The sequence below is a fragment of the Odocoileus virginianus genome, chromosome 17, assembly GCF_023699985.2.
Source record: "Odocoileus virginianus isolate 20LAN1187 ecotype Illinois chromosome 17, Ovbor_1.2, whole genome shotgun sequence".
NCBI classification, from domain to species: Eukaryota; Metazoa; Chordata; class Mammalia; order Artiodactyla; family Cervidae; genus Odocoileus; species Odocoileus virginianus.
This window is the reverse complement of record NC_069690.1, coordinates 28,982,830-29,004,430: the sequence shown is the minus strand read 5'-3', so window position 1 is coordinate 29,004,430 and position 21,601 is coordinate 28,982,830. Positions and strand designations below refer to the sequence as shown.

General features: G+C 44.2%; 1 protein-coding gene across 6 annotated transcripts in view; it reads right to left on the bottom strand.

Moving 5' to 3' along the window:
- The window catches only part of DNAH9 (dynein axonemal heavy chain 9), a 281,176-nt gene that overhangs the window by 148,729 nt on the left and 110,846 nt on the right, over positions 1–21,601 (bottom strand). For all 6 annotated transcript variants that reach the window (XM_070479111.1, XM_070479112.1, XM_070479113.1 and 3 more), the window contains 8 exons: positions 17,758–17,915; positions 15,347–15,485; positions 13,987–14,274; positions 10,569–10,779; positions 5,190–5,317; positions 2,627–2,735; positions 1,326–1,473; positions 490–664 (listed from right to left, as the gene is read on the bottom strand). In XM_070479111.1, coding sequence (XP_070335212.1) covers positions 490–664; positions 1,326–1,473; positions 2,627–2,735; positions 5,190–5,317; positions 10,569–10,779; positions 13,987–14,274; positions 15,347–15,485; positions 17,758–17,915 — 1,356 coding nt within the window. The remainder of the gene's footprint in view (positions 1–489; positions 665–1,325; positions 1,474–2,626; positions 2,736–5,189; positions 5,318–10,568; positions 10,780–13,986; positions 14,275–15,346; positions 15,486–17,757; positions 17,916–21,601) is intronic.

Sequence of the window (21,601 nt, the reverse complement as noted above, 5' to 3'; positions counted from 1 at the left end):
CCTGCAGTCCATGGGGTCTCAAGAGTCAAAAATGACTTAGCAACTGAACAACAGCAAAAGCCATCTATGGACAGCTCTGTGTTTCAAGGGTGATGAAGATGTGATGGTTGGTATAGAGTGGTACATGCTTGTTCTAGAAGGTTTTAAAGAAGGGATTCTTCCTACTCAAGCCTCTACAGCGCAGCACATCCTACCTAAAACACACATCTTTCTAAGTAAGGTATTCACACCTCTAGTTTTCCAAATTCAATCAGCAACTGTCCAAGAAATTAGGGATACATTCATCAAGTCAAAAAGCAACAAAACACAGCTCGGTCTCATCTGTCTCACTACACGAAGCCCTCCTAAGGGGACTGACGTCTTCAGCAGAATCAGGGAGACCTAACGAAATGGTTTGATGGCCCCATGTTAATTCTGACATTTAGCTGTTCTGTCTACCAAATCTTGGCTGGTTAGCGTGGGTGTTAGCCTCAGCACACACCCTCTTACCTGATCCTGGACCAGTGCTCCGCCAAAAGCCCAGATGGCAGCAAACACAAAGTAAAGCTCATATGTGTCTTTGGGGCAGTCTGCAGGGATGTCCTCCTCGGTCAGCAGACACTCAAGAAGGTGGCACAGCATCTGGACTGTGCTCTGCTCTGGGATTGGAATTATCTTCTTAAATCTGAAGAGAGAGAGACCCAGATATGTTCTAAAACACTGGATTATTCCATCCTAGTGGTGCTGTTGGACAACTATGGAAACTTGCTGGTGTCTGTGGATTTGACAAGTCCATGTGGCTTTGCAGCAGCAAAAGCTTTGGTATGATAGAGGCCCAGGGTGGCTGATAAGCAAACCCTAGGTTCCCAGCTGGCTCAGGGGTAAAGAACCTGTCTGCCAATGCAGGAGAGATGAGTTCGATCCCTGGGTTGGGAAGAACCCCTGGAGGAGGGCATGGCTATCCACTCTACTCTTGTTTGGGAAATCCCATGGACAGAGAAGCCTGGTGGGCTACAGTCCATGGGGCTGCAAAGAATTGGACATGACTTAGCAACTGAACAACAACTACAACTTGCACCTTCCTCCAGATACACCTGTATAGCACTCACAGAAGGCTCTTTAAATCTCCCTTCTCTTCACTCACCTCTCTTCCTGCCTGGACTGCCAACAGGCATCTCAACTCCATCCTAATGTATGTTCACTCTGCCGTCTGCCACACTTGGAGGGGACTGCCTGGGGACGTCTGACTTTGGGGACAGGACAGAACATCAGCAGGACACCATCCATAAGCCAACGGGCTCTTTGTCACTGCTTTAATTCTTCGCCTTCCTCACTGTTTGACCTACCTGGTTCTGAGAGCATCTAAGCAGGTCGGAAGGTACTTGTCAAACAGGATGGTTAGGTTGGCTCTCTCTGTCTGGATCTCTCTCCTGTTGATCCAGCTGCTCACAGGAGGGTTCCAGCCCAGGTCTGCCGGGTTAATGTACAGGATCCCTGGGAGCATAGAGAATATAACTTAGTGACATGTCCATAGAGCTCAGGATATTCTTCACCCCAGAGTTATTTTCTCTGTTAAAAAAAAAATGTACAGAAGACTGGCCTTGAAAAGAACAAAGGGGCTTCCCTGGGAGTCCAGTGGTTGAGACTTTGTCTTCCAGTACAGGGGTGCTGGTTCAATTCCTGATCGGGGAACTAAGATCCTACATGTCTTGTGACCAAAAAGCCGAAACATAAAACAGAAGCAATATTGTCACAAATTCAATAAAGACTTTAAAAATGGTCCACAGCCCCCCCAAAAAAAAAATCTTGAGAAAGAAAATAACAGAGATCTGGCTGAAATCTGAGAGGGTTTGCTATTGGGATCAGCTCTGATGGCCTGATAATATCTGATGGACAGCAGTGTTGAGAAGGATCCTGAGGCCAAATCCAGGCTCAGGGGGAAAGAAGACTGTGATTGATTAGCAATACTTGTCATGGTGAGGAAGTGTGCACATTCATGGTGGCCCCCAAAAGGATATTGTTTAGTTGCTCAGTCGTGTCTGGCTCTTTTGTGACCCCATGGACTGTATCCTGCCAAGCTCTTCTGTCGATGGAATTCTCCAGACAAGAATACTAGAGTGGGTTGCCATTTTCTCCTCCAATGGATCTTCCTGATCCAAGGATCAAGCCCACGTCTCCTGCATTGGCAGGCAGATTCTTTATCACTGAGCCACCAGAGAAGCCCCTCAAAAGGATAAGTCCATGTCTTAACCAGGAAAGTTAAGGTATAAAGTCATTTTGCACCAAGATGTAATGAGAACTTCCAATGCTCAGTCATCTTCACTAGCCTCCATGGAAGCTAGAACCGACCGGAAAGTAGCCTAATTCGAGGCATTTCTGTGCAGAAGACAGTAGTTGTCCAGCTCAGGGGCTATTCCTTTTTCTGTTACTGTAAACATTTCTGAACTGAGAAACTCACATGATCCTGGCTGCAGAACACTGGCTCACTTCCGTGGGTATAGATTAGGGCTGAGGATTAGGCCAGAGTTTTGGATGGTCAATGTCTGACTCCTGTTTGGAGCTTTGGTCAGAGCCAGTGAAACAGGTATCACTAGAGGCATCTGTTTTCAGCTGAGCAGGGGTGCAGGTATTCCCTCGCAGTCCATACCTGCTCTGGAGACAGTGGCTGGCGTGGCCGTGCGCAGGTGGCTGATCTCAAAGAGAAGCCTCATGGTGGGATTCAGAGGGATCCTCTCGTTGCTCGCCAGGGTCAGTACCTGGACACGGGGGAGGGGCGCAGCAGGCAGGGAAGAGTTAGGGTTCGAGGCCAGCTCAGTGAAGTTTGGCTTTTATTCCTGATAGGCATTACGAGTATAAGTATCTTCAAAAGTTTCTACAAAGTCCTCTGTCTCTCCTTCTGTAGCCCCTTATCACCATCCCTGTGTACTGGGTCAGGAAATAAGCTAACTGAAAAGTTAAGTGATGTCAGTGATTTGAATGAACTGGACCATATTGATGCTTTTGAACTGAGGTGCTAGAGAAGACTCTTGAGAGTCCCTTGGACTGCAAGGAGATCAAACCAGTCCATCCTAAAGTAAATCAGTCCTGAATATTCACTGGAAGGACTGATGCTGAAGCTCCAGTACTTTGGCCACATGATATGAAGAGCCAACTCATTGGAAAATACTCTGATCCTGGGAAAGATTGAGGGCAGGAGGAGAAGGGGGTGAGAGAGGATGAGATGGTCAGATGGCATCACTGATTCAATGGACATGAGTTTGAACAAGCTCTGGGAGATAGTGAAGGACAGAGAAGCCTGGTGTACTCCAGGTCATGGGGTCTCAAAGAGTCAGACACGACTCAGTGAATGAACAATAACAACAACAGACCGTATTAAAAAAAATTAGATAATTAAAGGAAAAGAGCTCACTTTTCATGTAACTACTGTTTCTTTTAAAGGGCTTCCTCTGGAAGAGTATGTTCCGTACATGTTAAAGCCATCGTAAAACCTCTAATCTGGGTGTGCTCTCCAAATAAGTGCTACCAACTTTACAGCCTCTTTATAGGCAGCCAGTTTCCAATGTTTATAAAAAAATAAAACATCCTCTCCATGATAAAGATTGCCCACCACTGGGGACACTTGACAGGCTCAGAATGTTTCTGATCATCAGTTTCCTTTATTTATAAACAAAGGGAAAAATCTCTTTAAAAAAAAAGATTTGAATAAATGATTTAAGATTCTTTGCAGCTTTAAATACTGAATTTATCTACATGTGGAAGATTCTAAAGGAAATTACAACAATGCCAAAAACATGTGAGTGACGGCAGTGGCTTTGAAATAACTGAAAGTTATTGTATGGGATGAATCAGTTCTGAGACACCTGTTAAAGATGACGTGAAAGTGAAAGTCACTCAGTTGTGTCTTACTCCTGTGACCCCATGGACTGTAGCCTGCCAGGCTCCTCTGTCCATGGAGTTTTCCAGGCAAGAATACTGGAGTGGGTTGCCATTTACAGGTAGCTGAAATCAGGATCTTGAAGAGTTATCTGCATCCCATGCTCACCAGAGTGCTGTTTACAACAGCCAAGATGTGGAAACAACCTGCGTGTCTGTCAATGGATGAATGGATAAAGAAGATGTCACACACACAGAGAGAGAGAGAGAGAGAGAGAGAGAGAGAGAGAGAGGATGGAATACTATTCAGCCATAAAAAGAAGGAAATCCTGCCATCTGTGAAAGCATGGATGGCCTGGAGAGCATTATGGTACATGAAATGTCAGACAGAGAAAGGCAAACAATAGATAATCTCACTTATGTATGGACTCTTAAAAAAAAAACTCATAGAAACAGAGATTAAATTGGTGGTTGCCAGGGATGAGGGTATTGGGTGGGCAATTATAAACATCCCAGTTATAAGATGAATAAGCAATGTAAGACCTGGTGACTATAGTTAACAATATTGTACTGTGTACTTGAAAGCTGCTGAAAGAATAGATCTTAGTACCATCTTTCTAGATTTCATATGCATGAGTTAATATACGATATTTGTCTTTCTCTTTCTGACTTTGTATAATAGGCTCTAGGTCCATCTACCTCATTGGGACTGACTCAAATGCATTCTTTTTTATAGCTGAGTAATATTCCATTGCATATATGTATCACAATTTCTGTTTCCATTCATCTTGTCAGTGGACATCTAGATTGCTTCCAGGTCCGAGCTATTGTAAAAAGTGCTGCAGTGAACACTGGTGTATATGCATCTCTTTCAATTATGATTTTATCAGGGTATATGCCCAGAAGTGGGATTGTTGGGTCATAGGGTAGTTCTACTTCTAATTTTTTTTTTTTTTAAGGAATTTCCATACTGTACTCCAATTTAAAAAAATTAAAAAAGAATAGATATTAGGAGTTCTCACCAGGCACACACAAAGGTAATTATGGGAAGTGATGGAGTTGTCAACTAACCTTATTGTGGTAATCATTTTGCAATATACAAGTATTTCAAATCATCAGGTCGTACACCTTAAATGTATAAAATGTTTTAAATCAATTATAACAATGTTATATGTCAACTCTATCTCAATAAAGCCCCCCAAAAATTAAAAAAGACACCAGTAATAATTCCTTACTCAGGGCCAGCCCTACTGTGGAATCAGGCTTTCAAATATGCCTGGGGAGCTGGTTTCACTGATGATTGGGGATGACATGGGGCTCCCCTTCCCCCTTGGTACCTTGTTATCATCCATGACAGTGTTCAGAGACTCGATCCACATCGGATCAATGTCACCATCCAGTAAAATCCATTTGGGCCCATCATGGGTGATGTTGGCAAGCTCCCGCATGATAGAAGAGAACAGTCCTAAGAGGAACCACCGATATCTCAGTTTCCAGGTCACCATCAATCTTCTTTCTCTTAACACAAACTTTCCCTATCAGCTACAACCTTCAGAAGGAGGTGCATACAGGACACTCAGGTCAGAACTGGCCTTTACTCCTACTCTACCAAAAATCTGATCATGCCCAGGTTCTGCTCGTTCTGTGCTCCAGTCTGACTTTTTATGAGAATGACAACAACAGCGAAACTAGAAGAAAACCTGATGGTCCTAGTTTTTGGTTTTTTTTTCATTTTTAATTGGAGAAAAACTGCTTTACAATGTTGTGTTGGTTTCTGTTATACAACAATGGAAATCAATTATAATTACATATATTTATCCCTTTCTTCCTGGCTCAGTGGTAAGGAATCCACCTGTCAATGCAGGAGCCACGGGTTCAATCCCTGGGTCAGGAAGATCCCCTGGAGAAGGAAACGGTCCAAGGTTTTAAAGTGACAAGGGACCCAGCAAATCATTTCAACAGGCAACTGCCATGTGATGGAATTACATGAAACCTTCTTAGGTAAGGTCTTCATTCTTTGAAGCTGCAGCCAGGAAAATCTTTCCAAATGCAGGCTTTGAGAGAAGGCCTGATGTGATTTTAGTTAGCATTACATGAAATTTATATCTTAATTTGGATTGAATTGATTTTTTATAATACTAAGCCTTCCCAGTCAATAATATGGTATGTCTTTTCATTTGTTCAAATACTGTTTTATGTTCCTTAATAAATTTTTACAGCATTTTCAATGTATCTCTTTGGCTAAATGTATTCCTAAGCATTTGTTTTTATTGTTATTGTGAATGGAATTTTCTCCCTGTATTTTCAGTTTTAGCTGGCTGCTGTTAGTATAGAGATAAGCTTTCAAATTGGTGCACTTCACTTTACACTGAGTTATCTTTAATACTTTTTCTCATTGATTCTAGCGATTTTTCAATAATGTCTTGAATTTTCTAGATATAAAGTTGTACAATCACCAAAATGATAATTGTCTTTTTCCTCCAGTTTATACCATGTATTCCATTTTATTGTTTTTACTGCATTTTCTAGACTTCCACAGGCAAAGCACAATAATAATGTTGGTAATAGATCTCTTTGGTTTATTCTTAATGTTAATGGAAGTTGAGCTATTCTTTTTGGTTCTGCACAAAGGTTGGTATCAAGATTATTTTGGCTTCACAAAATGAAATAAGAGGTGTCCTTTTTATGATTTTTGGAATTATCTTTTCTTAATTCAGCTACTATTTAAAAACTTTCCATTTCATTAGTTTACTTTTTCTACTTCTCATTGAGTAAATTTTGTTAAAATTATATTTGGTTAGGGAATCATCTATTTCTTTCAGTTTTTCAAATATGTATGATCTAATTGTGTCTCTTTTAATCTTGTCTATATCTACTGTTATATCTTCTTTCTAATTCCTTATCTTGTCTACATTTACTCTCTCTTACCCCCATTAATCATGCTCACAATGGACTTATTGGTCTTTACAAAGAACCAATATTTATATTTGTTTGTCCTTCCTATACGTTTTTGTTCCTTCCCACTAATTTCAGCTTTTATCTGCATTAGTTTCTTCCCATCTTTCTTCAGGCTTAGTTTATTATTTTTTGAATAATTTCTTAAAATGGATACTGATTTCCTCTTTTTCTAGCCTATCTTTTGTAATAATGAGAGTTTAGAAATTTTCATTATTAGCTTTCGCTGTGTCCCAGAGGTCTCTGTATAACCATTCTTTATTTTGCTTCCAAGGATTACAATTAAATTTTCCCTTTAATCTAGGGGCTCGGTGTTTCATGATTGCAAGTAATAAAACTAGTTTTGGTCATTTTCTTGCTATTTGTTTCTAATTCTATTGTATTAGTATCAGACAAAGTGGCCTGAAAAATGGATACTTTTGAATTCATTACAATTTCTTCTGTGCCCAGCTAAACTTTAAATTATTTGAAATGTTCCACGAACCTACCAAGAAAGGAATATTTTCTATTTACAAGATGCAAAGTTCTATATCTTTGTGTAACATTGTGTTTGATGACACATTTCCTAATTCTTCTATGCCTATATTTATTTTTCTGTCTATTGAATCTTTCTAATATTGAAAAAGATGTATTAATATAAACCACTGTATTTCTATTTTTATCAAGTTCTCTTAAAAATTTTGGAAAAGTTATATTCCATTTACTTGGAAGGTCTCTTGTTTAGGGAACACAGATTTATGATTATTATAAACCTTTGTAGATTTCTCCATATTTAATGTATATATTTAATAAAACTTTAATTTAAAATTCTCACACTGAAAAATTCGAATTATATTTTGTGAGCTTAAATTTAAGATGGAAGAAGTGTCTAAGACTATCCAAGAAACTACAGAAAAGTATTGAGGAGGGATTTACCTCATCAGACAGGAAAATGATATAAAATGATAACAATTAAGATAGAATGACATTAGTACAGGATTAGATAAATAGGTGATGGAACAAAATAGAAAACCCAGAATCAGATGTCAATACAATTTTCCCTTTCAATATGTGAATTTCAAGTCTGTGGATTCAACCAGCCATAGATTGAAAATATTTGGGAAAAAAAAAAAAATTCTAGAAATTTCCCCAAACTGAAAGTTGAATTTGCCATATTCTAGCAACTATTTACAAAGCATTTACATTGCTTTTGCAACTATTTACACAGCATTTACATTGTGTCAGGTGTTATAAGTAGTCTAGAGACAATTTAAAGTTTACAGGAGGAATATGTATGTTGCTGCTACTGCTAAGTTGCGCCAGTCATGTCCGACTCTGTGCGACCCCATAGATGGTAGGATAAAGCAAATACTACTCCATTTTATATGAGATCTTGAGCATCTGTGGATTTTAGTGTCTGCAGGAGTTCCTGGAACCAATCTCCCAGGGATACCAAAGGAAAACTGCACATGTGAAAAGTTGGAATTTAAATTCAGAGATAAAGGATACTTTACTTAATAAATAGAGATTTCACAGTCAGTCATCCATCTGGGAGGAAATAAAGCTGATTCTCTACCTCACCTCATACTTGATGATCATTCGAGTCCGACTATGTGCAGCCCCATAGACTGTGGCCCACCAGGCTCCTCTGTCCGTGGGATTTTCCAGGCAAGAATACTGGAGTGGGTTGTCATTTCCTATTCCAGGGGATTTTCCTGACCCAGGGATCAAACCTGCGTCTCCTGCATTGGCAGGCAGGTTCTTGACTGCTGTGCCACCTGGGAAGCCAGCTAAGTCCCAGAATAAATTTCAGATGAGTAAAAAATGTTAATGTGAAAAGAATCTTTAAGACCAAATTTATGATATTATGCCTCTAAAATTAGAAAGAGTCATAAACTAAATAGGAATCCCAGATGCTAAAAAGACTAGACAGACATAATTTCCTTTTATAAAGTACATGGTAAACATGTCATGAAGTATCTGTAGACAAATGGAAGACAGATAAAAACCATTAATGGTGCATATAACAGATACAAGTTTAATGTCTTTGACATATTTAAAAAAACACTTACACACTGATAAGAATATAATAAGGAGAAATAAAATTACAAAAGAGCCAATTACTAAGACCACTAAGAAGGAAAAGATGCTAAGCCTCATTAATAGTGAAATAAAAATTAGAGAGGCTACTCATTAAGTCCCATTTTTCAAGGCCTCTGATAGAAGACCCTAAATTAGAGGAATCCAGGCATATCACTTTGCTGACACAGGTCTGTATAGTCAAAGTTATGGTCTTTCCAGTTGTCATATATGGATGTGAGAGTTGGATCATAAAGAAGGCTGAGTGCCCAAGATTTGATGCTTTCAAATTGTGGTGCTGGAGAAGACTTCTTGAGAGTCCTTTGGACATCAAGGAGATAAAACCAGTCAATCCTAAAGAAATCAACCTTGAGTACTCATTGGAAGGACTGATGCTGAAGCCGAAGCTGCAATACTTTGGTCACCTGATGCAAAGAGCTGACTCATTGGAAAAGACCCCAATGCTGGGAAAGATTGAGGGCAGGACAGGAGGAGAAGGGGGCAACAGAGGATGAGATGGCATCATTGGATGCCATCACTGACTGATGTTGGATGGCATCATTGACTCAATGGACATGAGTTTGAGCAACTGGGAGATAGTGAAGGACAGGAAGCCTGGCATGCTATATAGTCCATGGGGTTGCAAAGAGCTGGACACAACTGAGCGACTGAACAACAACAGGCAGTATACCCTGATGTAGTCACTGGGATGCTGGGGGGGGGGTGCCTGAGATGACCTCACTCTGGAAACCACACTGCTTTTGGAAAGAGATCTGATCAGCTTGTGGAGAGTTCTATTTTCTTTTCTGCTCACTTCCAGTGACAGGATACCCTTTCAACACCTATCACAATTTTCAGTTCTCGGAAGCTGATGCTGAGGTCAGCACCCAGTGAGCATGGGCTTGGGACAATGTGAGTCACTGTAGAAGGGACCAGCTCCTTGGCTCCACGAACTCTTGCGGACACTAAAATCCATGGATGTTCAAGACCTCATATAAAATGGAGCAGTATTTGCATTATCCTATACACTTGCACAGATGCATGTGTGGTCAGTCTCTAAGTCGTGTCCCACTCTTTGCGACCCCATGGACCGCAGCTGGCCAGGCTCCTCTGTCCAAGGGACTCTCCAGGCAAGAATACTGGAGTGGGCTGCCATTTCCTTTTCCAGATGATCTTCCCGACACAAGGATGGAACCCATGCCTCCTGCAGTGCCGGTGGATTCTTTACCTTGGAGCCACCTGGGACGCCCCATCCTATACACATCCTCCTGTGGTCCCAGGATGCTCCTGAGATGAGTCTTCTGTAGCAGCTTCCCCATCACTCCTGGCGTGGTACAGACAGGAAGATACCCTCTGTGGGATGCTAGACTGCCTGTTCCTTTGGGAACGAGAGGTGGGCTTCCCTGCCTGACCCATGTCAGACCCTCTACCAGGCAATGTGGGAACCCCATGACTTGCAGTTCAGAATCATGGAACAGCAGCGGAGAAGGCCTGCCCTGTTTATCCTCTCTACGAGCTGAAAAATCCCCAAGGAGAGAAAATACCCCAATGGATGAGGCTCCTCTCCAAGCCAAAATCAGTTTCTTTGATTCTTTTCACCTCCTCCCACCCCAAACTGATCAGCTCGGCTTTCCCTCCTCCGCACCCTCCCCACTGCCTTCTCATTGGCCCAAGTAGCTAAGACAGAAGCATCCCATCCTTACCATCCTTCCATTCTCGTGTGGCTGGATTGATGATGCCAAAGAGCTCATCGTTGGTGACCGCTTTGGGGTTGAGGTCAGTCCAGACAGGGCGGCGTTTCATGATCTGGTAGGTCTTGTGCAAGGACCTCAGCACCTGCGACTTGCCAGTTCCCGCACTGCCCACCACGAACACAGAGTGCCGCACCGCCAGGAGCTCCTCCAGCTGGACCACCTGGGAGACACGGAATCCGGCCAGAGGGACCACTTGTCACTCACCCACACACCCCACCGCTCCCCTGTGAGCCAGGCTGATGCCTGAAGTGAGACCTGAGGTCAACACAGGAAGAGTTACTCCCCCCAGGATATAATGGGGTCCTAAATGTTGGGGCAACATGATTCATTTATTCACTTATTCATCATATGAATAATTATTAGTAACCTCTAAGTGCTAGAGAGTGTGTCTGGTGAGAGAGATTCAGAGCTGACTCTCCAGCCCTCCCTGATCTCATAGTCTGATAAAGAAGCAAGTCACACTGACAAACTGCTATAATGTAAGGAGATAATTGAGATGTGGGTTCAATCCCTGTGTCAGGAAGATCCCCTGGAGGAGAAAATGGCAACCCACTCCAATATTCTGGCCTGGAGAATCCCATGGACAGAAGAGCCTGGTGGGCTACAGTCTATGGGGTTGCAGAGTCCGACATAACTGCGCACATGCACACATGCACGAAGGGCATAACTGCTGTGGCTGATGTGTTTACTAAACGCTGTGGAAGGAGATTGTTGTTGCTGTTCAGTAGCCAAGTCGTGTCTGACTTTTTGCAGCCCCATGAACTGCAGCACGCCAGGCTTCCCTGTGCCTCACCATCTGGAGCTTGCCCAAATTCACGTCCTTTGCACTGGTGATGCCATCCAACCAGCTCATCTTCTGCCTCCTTCTTCTCCTCCTGCCTTCAATCTTTGCCACCATCACGATATTTTCCAACGAGTTGGCTCTTCACATCAGGTGACCTGAGTATGGGAGCTTCAGCTTCAGCATCAGTCTTTCCAAGGAATATTCAGGGTTGATTTCCTCTAGGATTGACTGGTTGATCTCCTTGCTGTCCAAGAGACTGTCAAGAGTCTTCTCTAGCATCACAATTTGAAAGCATCAAACCATCCCTGGAAGAGGGAATGGCAGCCCACTGCAGTATTCTTGCTATGAGAACCCCATGAACATGAACATTATAGCAACAGATAGGAAGTAACAATAGATTTTATATAGATAAAGGGAATATGAGAGGCTTCACAGAGGATGGGGCATTTGAACTGGGGCTTCAGGGATGAGTAGGAGTTTGCCAAGAAGATGGATGGGAAGGATATTGCAGGCAGAGGAAGCAGCACAAAGGCTTATGGTATGACAGAGCATGATGTGGTTGACCAGAAGGCTTGATGAGGCTGGAGTCAAGGAGCTCCTTGGGAGACAGTGGCTGCATGGAAGGCATCATCACTCTTGCTGCAGTTTGCCTTCAGGCTCTCCTTTCTACACTCCTGTATGCTTATTGGAATGAAAATGTGATCATGTCACTGTCATCAGACTGTCCCTTCAGTGATTCTCCTAAGTTCTGGTGATGAAATCCCAAATCTTTACACTGATTTACAAGGCCCTGTTGCAATCTGGCCCAAATCAGCTTCTAATTTTGTCTCTCATCCCTCAACAAACACACATATCAGGTAGATGACTGCTTGAAGCTCTTCAATGATTCTCTTTCCCATTGATATGCCTTATCTACTTTTGAGGTTCTTTTCCTTAGAGACCATGGAACTGCTGCCTTGATTTGGGTTAACTGCTTTCTAGGTCTGCTGACAGTGATAATTCAAAGACTTCCCTTATTTGATTCTTGAAGTTTTGAATCCCATGACATTTGTTTTTCATCCATGTTTTGTTGTAGTATGTTCTCAAATAGCTTAATCGAGTAGGATGCCTATTTAATATTAATAAAATCTGTAACTCCTTGAAAATATCTGATAATCTGGGACATAGTGGAGTTTTGAGATCGTCTCCCCTCAGAACTTTGAAGGAACGGTTTCCTGGTCCTGCACTATCTGATATTGTTGGTGAGAGCTTCTGACATCATCCTGAATTTCATTTCTTTGTGGGTCACCTGTACACCTTCTCAATCTATCCCCCAGCCAAGAAACTTTCATTTTTTCCTCTTGACCCTTGACTTCTGAAATCCCATCATGATGTGTCTTAACGTTCCCCGCTCCTGGCTGTTTTCCCTTCTCTTCCTCATTCCCTGCCCTCCTTCACTACCTGCTCTGAGCCCAGAGCTGCTCCGAGGTTCTGCTTGGCAGACTGGCTGCCTCCTGGCTCCGTGTCCCCTGAAGCCCTTTCTACACCTGCAATCCCCCTCTGCTCTGCTTGATCTGTCAGTCTTCTTCCATCCTCTCTCCATCTTTCCAGAAATTTACTGTTATATCTCCTTCCCAGATTTCACACTTCCACGGGATTATTCCTTTTCCTTCCAAGTTAATATTATCACTTTTAAAAGACTGCAGGATGCCTTCTCAAACCAGAGCTTTTTGATGAAATAACACATTGCTGAGTTTTTAGGGCTTTGGGTACAATACTCTGTACATTTTGAGTGAAAGTGGTAATCTCTCACTCGTGTCCAACTCTTTGCGACCCTGGAGCCCATGGATTGTATCCTTGCAGGCCCTTCTGTCCACGGGATTCTCCAGGCAAGAATACCGGACTGGGTAGCCATTCCCTTCTCCAGGGGTTCTTCCCGATCCAGGCATCAAACCTGGGTCTCCTGCATTGCAGGCAGATTCTTTACCATCTGAGCCACCAGGGAAGCCTTCTTTGCCCTAAGTGTTACTTTTGCTGAGCAGTTTTGCAGAAAGTAACATTTCTGAGATGCATCAATGTTATTACAGTGCATGAAGTAATTCACCGGAAAGGAACATAATGTAACAGAGCCTGTGTCTTATTCCTCTGTGAGGATGTGAACCCCCGATGGGAGGGGCTCTGTCCTTCTCTTGCATTCCTATGGCACATTCCACACTGTGGGTGGCCCTCTAAAGAGCTATTGCTGTTGTTTAGCTGCTCAGTCATGTCCGACTCTTTGAGGTCCCGTGGACTGCTGTCCGCCAGGTTCCTCTGTCCATGGGATTTCTCAGGCAAGAATACTGGAGACAGTTTCTATTTCCTCTTTCAGGGGATCTTCCTGACCCAGGGATCAAACCCGCGTCTCTTGCATTATAGGCAGATTCTTTACCCCTGAGCCACCAGGGAAGCCCCTATAACGAGCTACCAAAGTGAACTGAGTTTTTGCAAAGTTGATGAATATCTGTACATTGAGAGCAGCCCTTCGGATTAAGGACGAAGAGTAACCCATTGTCAAAGAAAAGAATTAAGAGACAAATCTCGGGAGGGAGGAAAAACCCCATGTACCTTGAGCACAAAGTTGTCCTCAGCCTGGAGTTTCAGCTCCATCACCGCCTTCCTAACCAGGGCTTCAAAGTCGAGATCTCTCCTCCGAGGGACATCCAGGGCAGGAAACAGGTCCCCGATCAGGCCCAGGAACACTGGCATGTCGTCAGTTACGATCTTGGGGACGTTGAAGTCTCGCAGCGAGCGCATCAGGACTTGGTCCTCAGGCCGGTCAGGGTCTCCTCGCTTCAGGGACCCGGCCACCACCAGCACAGACTTGATGGCCCTCAGGCCCCAGTCATAGTGATCCTGGGGGGAGGGGGCTGGTGAGACCAGAGATGCTGGACTGTGGGACCCACGGGCTCAGGCTCGTGTCAGCAGAATTAGATATCACGTCACTACTAGGCCACTTGTGAGGTCAAGGTGGGGGCAAAAGAAAAGATCTACGACAGAGCAGATGAAGATTCTGGGTTCCTAGTTCCTGGTCTGGCCTGGAAAGAAGCCACATTTAAGGACCAGAAGCAAAGAGCACTGGGGTGCCATTTGATGTCTGACTCTCTCCCCAGTCTTCGTCCCAGATCTCATGTTCCGTCAGGCAGAGACCACTCCCTCCAAGGGCTTTCACTGGCCACTGCAGTGTTTCTTATGGGGCACTGGTAGTCTACGAGGTGTTACTAAGCATTGTATTAAAAGATGGAGTGCTATGACCAAACAGGTTTATCTTTTAAATGCTGGGCTAAGCTAAACTTTTTAGTTAATACTAAACATGTATCTTTATTATCTTAGCTAAAATAATAAGCATGTATCTTTATTATAGAAGTTGCCTTGTTATAGTTTATTTATAGAAGTTTCTTTATTGTAGAAGTCTGCAGAGCTTTGAATAAGCTTATGGGCACAGAGACTATCTATTATGAAACTGAAAAACTGAAAGTCACTCAGTTGTGTCCGACTTTTTGCAACCCTGTGGACTATATAGTCCATGGAATTCTCCAGGCCAGAATACTGGAGTGGGTAGCCTTTCCCTTCTCCAGGGGATCCTTCCCAACCCAGGGATCAAACCCAGGTCTCCCATATTGCAGGCAGATTCTTTACCAGCTGAGCCACAAGGGAAGCCCAAGAATACTGGAGTGGGGAGCCTATCCCTTCTCCAGTGGATCTTCCCGACCCAGGAATTGAACCAGGGTCTCCTGCATTGCAGGCAGATTCTTTACCAACTGAGCTATGAGGGAAGCCCATAGAGGGGAGTCTGGTAAGTGGCTCAGACAGTAAAGAATCTATTATGAGAAGGTGCTATGTCTCCCTAATACCCCAGCTCCAGAACCCGTCCAGATCTGGGACAATCACACTTGAGTGGCCACCTGGTGTAACCAGGGAGGGTTACCTGTTTAGAGAGAAGCTCTTTGCACAGCTGGTAAAGGGTGATGAACTTCCTGGCTAGTAATCGTGCCTCGATGAATCCTTCGGCCACCAGCATGATTTCACAGATCAACTCAAAGTCTGGGACGACCATTGCGCAAGGCCTGTGAGGGGGAGACGTAGGACTGACTGGGTCCCCAGCCACGCCTGGACGGGAGCTTGTGAGAGAAGAGATGCTGGCTGAGATCACAGATGAAGGCATATGTGAGGGTGGAAACTGAGACCTTGGCAATGATTTCATCGAAGATTTTCAATGTTAAAAATGAATTAATAAGGGTAAAGGGGGTGGACTTGCCCGCTCAAGGTGATGGATGATGTGATCAGATGGGGACAAAGTTGGAGCTACGACTCAAGTCTTGCAAGCTAAGTCTAGTGTGCCTTACACAAGGCACAGAGTAGTGAAGCCTGAGTAATTAGCAGATGACAGGTTAGTAATTAGCCCCAAATTATCACAGATTTGGGGCTACTGTTGAAGAACCGAGTCTCTCTAATCTCTCTAGTCCTCATCCTGAAACTTGTCTCCTCCAAGTCCAGAGCCTCAGAGCTTATTCTAAACTTATTTGCATACAAATGCCAAGGCCTAATGCCAAGAGCTGAAGTCAGTACCTGTTAACCGCACCTTGCCAGAAAATGAGAACTAGAATACCGAACAGAATTTTTATCTGTATATAAGAATTTACTGTGATTTTTTTCCTTCTAGTTCTAGTAACATTTTATCTTATGGTTACTTAGCTTTTAAAGAATTTCTTTCCCTTGTATTTCTTTTCTTTTTTTTAAAGTATGCATTGAATTTGTTACAACATTGCTTCTGTTTTATGCTTTGGTTTTTTGGCCATGAGGCACATGGAATCTTAGCTCCTTGACCAGGGATTGAATCCCCACCTACTGCATTAGAAGGCGAAGTCTCGACCACTGGACTGCTAGAGACGCCCCTGCGCTATGCTGTGCCTAGTCGCTTCAGTTGTGTCTGACTGCAACGCTGTGGCCAGTCAGGCTCCTCTGTCCCTGAGATTCTCTAGGCAAGAACACTGGAGTGGGTTGTCAAACCCCCTTCCAGGGGATCTTCCAGACTCAGGGATCAAACCCATGTTTCTTACATCTCCTGCATTGGTAGGGGTTCTTTACCATTAATGCCACCTGGGAAGTCCAGAGAAGTCCCTACAATTACTTAATTTTAAAATTACTAGGTATGTAATAGGAGCCTAGAGTTGTTACGTGTCTTTAATTGCATTCCTCTATAAGGAAAGCTATGACAAACCGAGGTGGCATATTAAACAGGACAGACTTTACTTTGCTGACAAGGGTTTGTATGGTCAAAGCTCTGGTTTTTTGGTAGTCACGTATGTATGTGAGAGTTGGACCATAAAGAAGAGTGATCAGTGAAGAACTGACGCTTTCAAACTGTGGTGCAGGAAAACACTCTTGAGAGTCCCTTGAACTGCAAGGAGATCCAACCAGTCAATCCTAAAGGAAGTCAGTCCTGAATATTCATTGGGAGGACTGATGCTGAAGCTGAAATTCCAATACTTTGGTCACCTGGTGGGAAGAACTAACTCATTAGAAAAGACCCTGATGCTGGGAAAGACTGAAGGCAAAAGGAGAAGAGGACAGCAGAGGATGAGGTGGTTGGATGGCATCACCAACTCAATGGACGTGGATTTGAGCAAACTCCAGGAGACAGTGGAGGACAGAGAAGCGTGGCATGCTCCAGTCCATGGGTTGCAAAGAGCTGGACACGACTGAGAGACTAAACAACACCATGCATCACTTCTGGGAGTGTCACTCAGCACTACTGTTTGTGGAAAGCAACTTGGCAACGTGTGTCGAGAGCCTTAAAAATGTTTCTCCCTGTTAACTCAGTGATTCCATTTCCGGGAACCTAGCCAAAGAAAATAATCATGCATACAAAAAAACTACTTATGTATATTTTACCATGATGCATAAATTTATTCTAAATGTCAGAAAAGTCTTAATGTTTAACTACAGGGGACTTGCTAACTACATTGTGGACCACGCACTTGATAGAATAAAACACAGTCATGAAATGAGATTTCTTAAGAATATCTAACAGAAGAAGAAACTATTTATGATAGGATTATGATAAACTATGAAATTAAAGAACAATGCAAAACTGTGTGTAGACCACAAACATACACTACAAACGCATAAATTCTATGCCTGTAAAGGACAGAACACAATTTGGCAAAAAAAAAAAAATCATTTTATGGTTGATGGCATTAAATGTGCTTTACATAATCTACTTTTTAATATATGTTCTACATTTCTTCTCACATATATGTCATATGTTTTCAGCAGAAAGAATAAAGAAGCTTCTCTCTAGGGTCCTTGCATGCCCAAAGCAGAGTGGACGCTCACCTGAACAGAGCCTTGAGGTTCTCGGGCAACTCTGTACGACCAGCGTAGCCGGGGTTCATGGTGACGAAGATGCCCACGGATGGGTTCAAGCTAATCTCCTCTCCAAGGAAACTGAAGCGCTGTTTCTTGTCTCGAATTGCATCTTGAATGCTTTTTACCTGGTGAACAAGTCAAGGGAAAATGCCCCCTGTGCGTTCCAGGGGTCGGCTGGTGGCTAAGGCTGGGACCCCAGGGTCACACTGAAGGACAGGCCTGAGGCCTGAGCCCTGGACCCTTTACTAATGGGCACTGGGTGCCTGTCCAAAGGAAATCTGGCCGCCCCTAGCCCCAGGCCCATTCCTATCACGTGGTGCCTAAGAGGCTGGAGATGGACAGCTCTGAGCACTGGTCCCCTCCTCCCGCACCGACTGCTGTCCTGAGCACAGTTCTAGGTTAAGTCGTGGGATCCCCACCAGGATCCTTTGAGGGGGGCTCTTTACTACCATCATCCCCTTTCTCTGTAAGGAACTGGATGCACCAAGAGGGGAGCAGTTTGCTGAGCCCTCCCCAGCTGCTCAGCGCTGGCGTCTGCGTCAGAATCCAGGCCTGTGGATTCTGGAGCCTGGGCTCTCAGCCACCACAAGATAGAAAGAAGGAACACCAGGACCTGGGCTTGCCCTAAGGAGTAAGTGAAATCAAGTCCACAAGCAGTTTAGCACACACAAAAGGATGCTCAAAGACAGCAGCTGACCTGGAAACTGTTAACCTGTCCTCCATCACTGCAGTGTGGTCCTTATCTGGTCTTAACTCTCTCAGCTCCTCCCCCAACTACATTTCTAGAACAGACCTGGAAAGCACAGGTGAGTCCAGCAGGGATGGGGTTTCTGGTGAGGAGAGGAAAGAGCCACAGTGGCAAAAGGAGGCTGGGCCAGATGGCCAGGGGCTAGTCATGTCTTTCTAAAGAGATTAGAGTTTTTCTTAAATGTGATCTGGAGCCGGAGGGGATTCAAGCTGAAGCTTGACCTGGTCAGATGTAGATTCTAGATCATTCTTAGAGCAGTGAAGCAGAAACAAAAATGAAATTCACCTATTTATTTCCACACCTGCTGCTTTGGGAAGGTGTGTGCAAAAATGATCAGCAGCAGAAGGCAGGAAGACAAAAGGGGCTCCCTTGTCCAGCCAGGCCCTAGGACATCTGCAGAACCGGGAGGTCGGGGCCAGTGAAAGGTTTCGAATGAACCTCATTTGTATCAGTTGTGCTCAGGTGTTTAGAACAATCAAGGGTTCCATGGAGATTGGGCTGCAGGGATGTGTGTCTGAATATGTGAGAGAGAGAGAGAGAGAGAGACAGAGACAGAGACAGAGATAGAGAGCAAAACAGCTGAAGTGTATATAAGAGAGAAGGAGAGGGGAAGAGTTGGACTATAAATAACAGAGAGACAGAGAGCTGGGCCATATACCAGAGGGAGAAGGAGAGGGAGAGGAACAGAGGTGATCATAAACGAAGGAAAGAGAGAGAGAGAAAGAGGCTGAGAGTGAAATAACTGGAGTGTGTATAAGAAAGGAGAGAGGAACAGCTGGATCATAAACAAGAGAGAGACAGAGACAGAGGAGAGGTGGAGAGGGAATCAGAAGTGGAACACTTAGGAAAGAGAGAGAGAGACAGACAGCTGGACCAGAGAGACAGACACACAGACAGGCGGAGACAGAGACAGGAAGAGGGGCTGGAGGCAGTGGACCGTCCACCACGGGCGAGGCGCTCAGTGTCCAGAAGGGCGGTTTCTGCCAGAACGCCCAGCGGTTCCACAACTGGGATTCAGCTTCCTTCCCAAGTGAAGCTCTAATGACAGAATTGCTGAGCTTGCAGTAATTAGCTTGAGACTGAAACAACTTCTCCGTGCACAGAATGTCCATGCGTCCTGGCCAAGGTGGCCTCCAGAGCCCGGCAGGCTGGCCCAACAGCCCAGACTCTGCTGGTTCCCATGGCGCTCACAGCGCCACTCTGCCCTGGGGCCCCTCACCGCCCTCATCACCCAACGAGGAATGTGGGGTGAAACTATTACAACAATGTGAACCAGCTATACCCCAATACAAAATTAAAGAATCAAAATAAAAAACCCTGCCTGGCTCACTCCATGCTTCTCTCTGCAGGGGCAGATTGAAGTCTGCTTTCTCTGGGAAGTGCAACCCACTCATCACATTTTACATTTTTTAAAATGTTTCTGTGTTTTTACTTTAGACCTTAGGCTCCTCTATAAATGGTGTTACATGGGAGCTCCCTAGCTCTGAGACACTAGCATTTATTTGTTCAGCGTGTGAATTTTTGAAACACTGCTGTGCTGGATTCTAGAGCCCCTGCTAGCTGCTCTGCTGTGTCTAACCGCTTCCAGCCACAGCCCAACACACAGTCAGGGCTTGAATCTATGGAAGGGAGGAAGTATCAGGGACACCTGACCAGGGAGCATGGAGGGAGACCCAGGCTGGAGGCGCAGGGAGTGACTGGCCCATATAACCCAAAGCCTAGGGAGCTGGTTGCAACAGTAGTGGCAAAATTCCAGAAAAAAAGGAAAGTAGTATCTTCTATGCTTAAAAAATAACAGAGTAATTGTTCTTGGAATTGCTTTACCTTTCCCAGTTGGATATGTAATTCTGCTTAACCAATCTGACAGAGAAATGAAAATTTCCACCTACGAGGACACTGAGGCATGCTTGCTTTTGTAGAGGTTACTGGGAAGAGGGACGTGGACATGGGAGGAGCGGAGAGGAGCAGAGACAGGGAGGAGACGGGAGGGCGGGGGAACTGTCAGCTGCTGCAGTTTCTGCACCAACATGCCATCCTGGATTGCAGCGTGAACACAGTGCAATTTTCTCCTCTGGGGTCTATGATTTTAAACAGTAGTAGCTCAGGTTTTGCCCAGGTGGTTGTCAGACCACTTTCTTGAGAATGTGTCCCCAGATATATTCCTGGATGAGAACGTGAAAGCATCAGGGAATTCCAGGTTGAATTGATTTCATTTAACTCCAGAAGCAAAAGAAAACTGATCTTGGAGACCTCATTACTGCCCTTGTGTTGGGCTGTTTCAAAATTAGGCAAATTCAGTGTCTGTCTGTTATACACCGGGGACAGTGGCTGCTGGGCACTGCCTTATCAGTTAGGATGCTAAGTTTGCTAAGACAGCCTAAACCTGGGCCAGCTGAGAAGGAGTGAAGGGTATAGAGGAGACCCTTCTTTCCTGTCCTGTGTGCTCCAACCTTCTACTTTTCTTCAACCCATTTCCTTCAGGGTGCAAGTAATAATGATAGTAATCATCATCACCCACCCAACATTCCACCACCACCACCACCACCATTATCACCATTATCATCATCATCACCATCACCACAACTACCATCATCATCATCCATCATCACCCTTATTATCATCGCCATCACCACCACCACCATCACCATCATCACCACCACCATCACCATCATCACCATCACTACCACTAACACCATCATCATCACCATGACCACAACCACCATTATCACCACCACCATCACCATCATCACCACCACCATCACCACCATCACCATCACCACCACCACCATCACCACCATCACCATCACCACCACTATCACCATCATCATCACCACCACTATCACCATCATCATCACCACGACCAGAACCACCATTATCACCATCACTATCACCATCATCGCCATCACCACCATCATCACCATGACCACAACCACCATTATCACCATCAGTATCATCATCACCACCATCATCACCATCACAACAGAGACTGACATTTATTGTGTGCCTACTATGTGTAGGGCTGTAAGTTAACTCATTCAATAATTATTACAACCAGATCAAGTA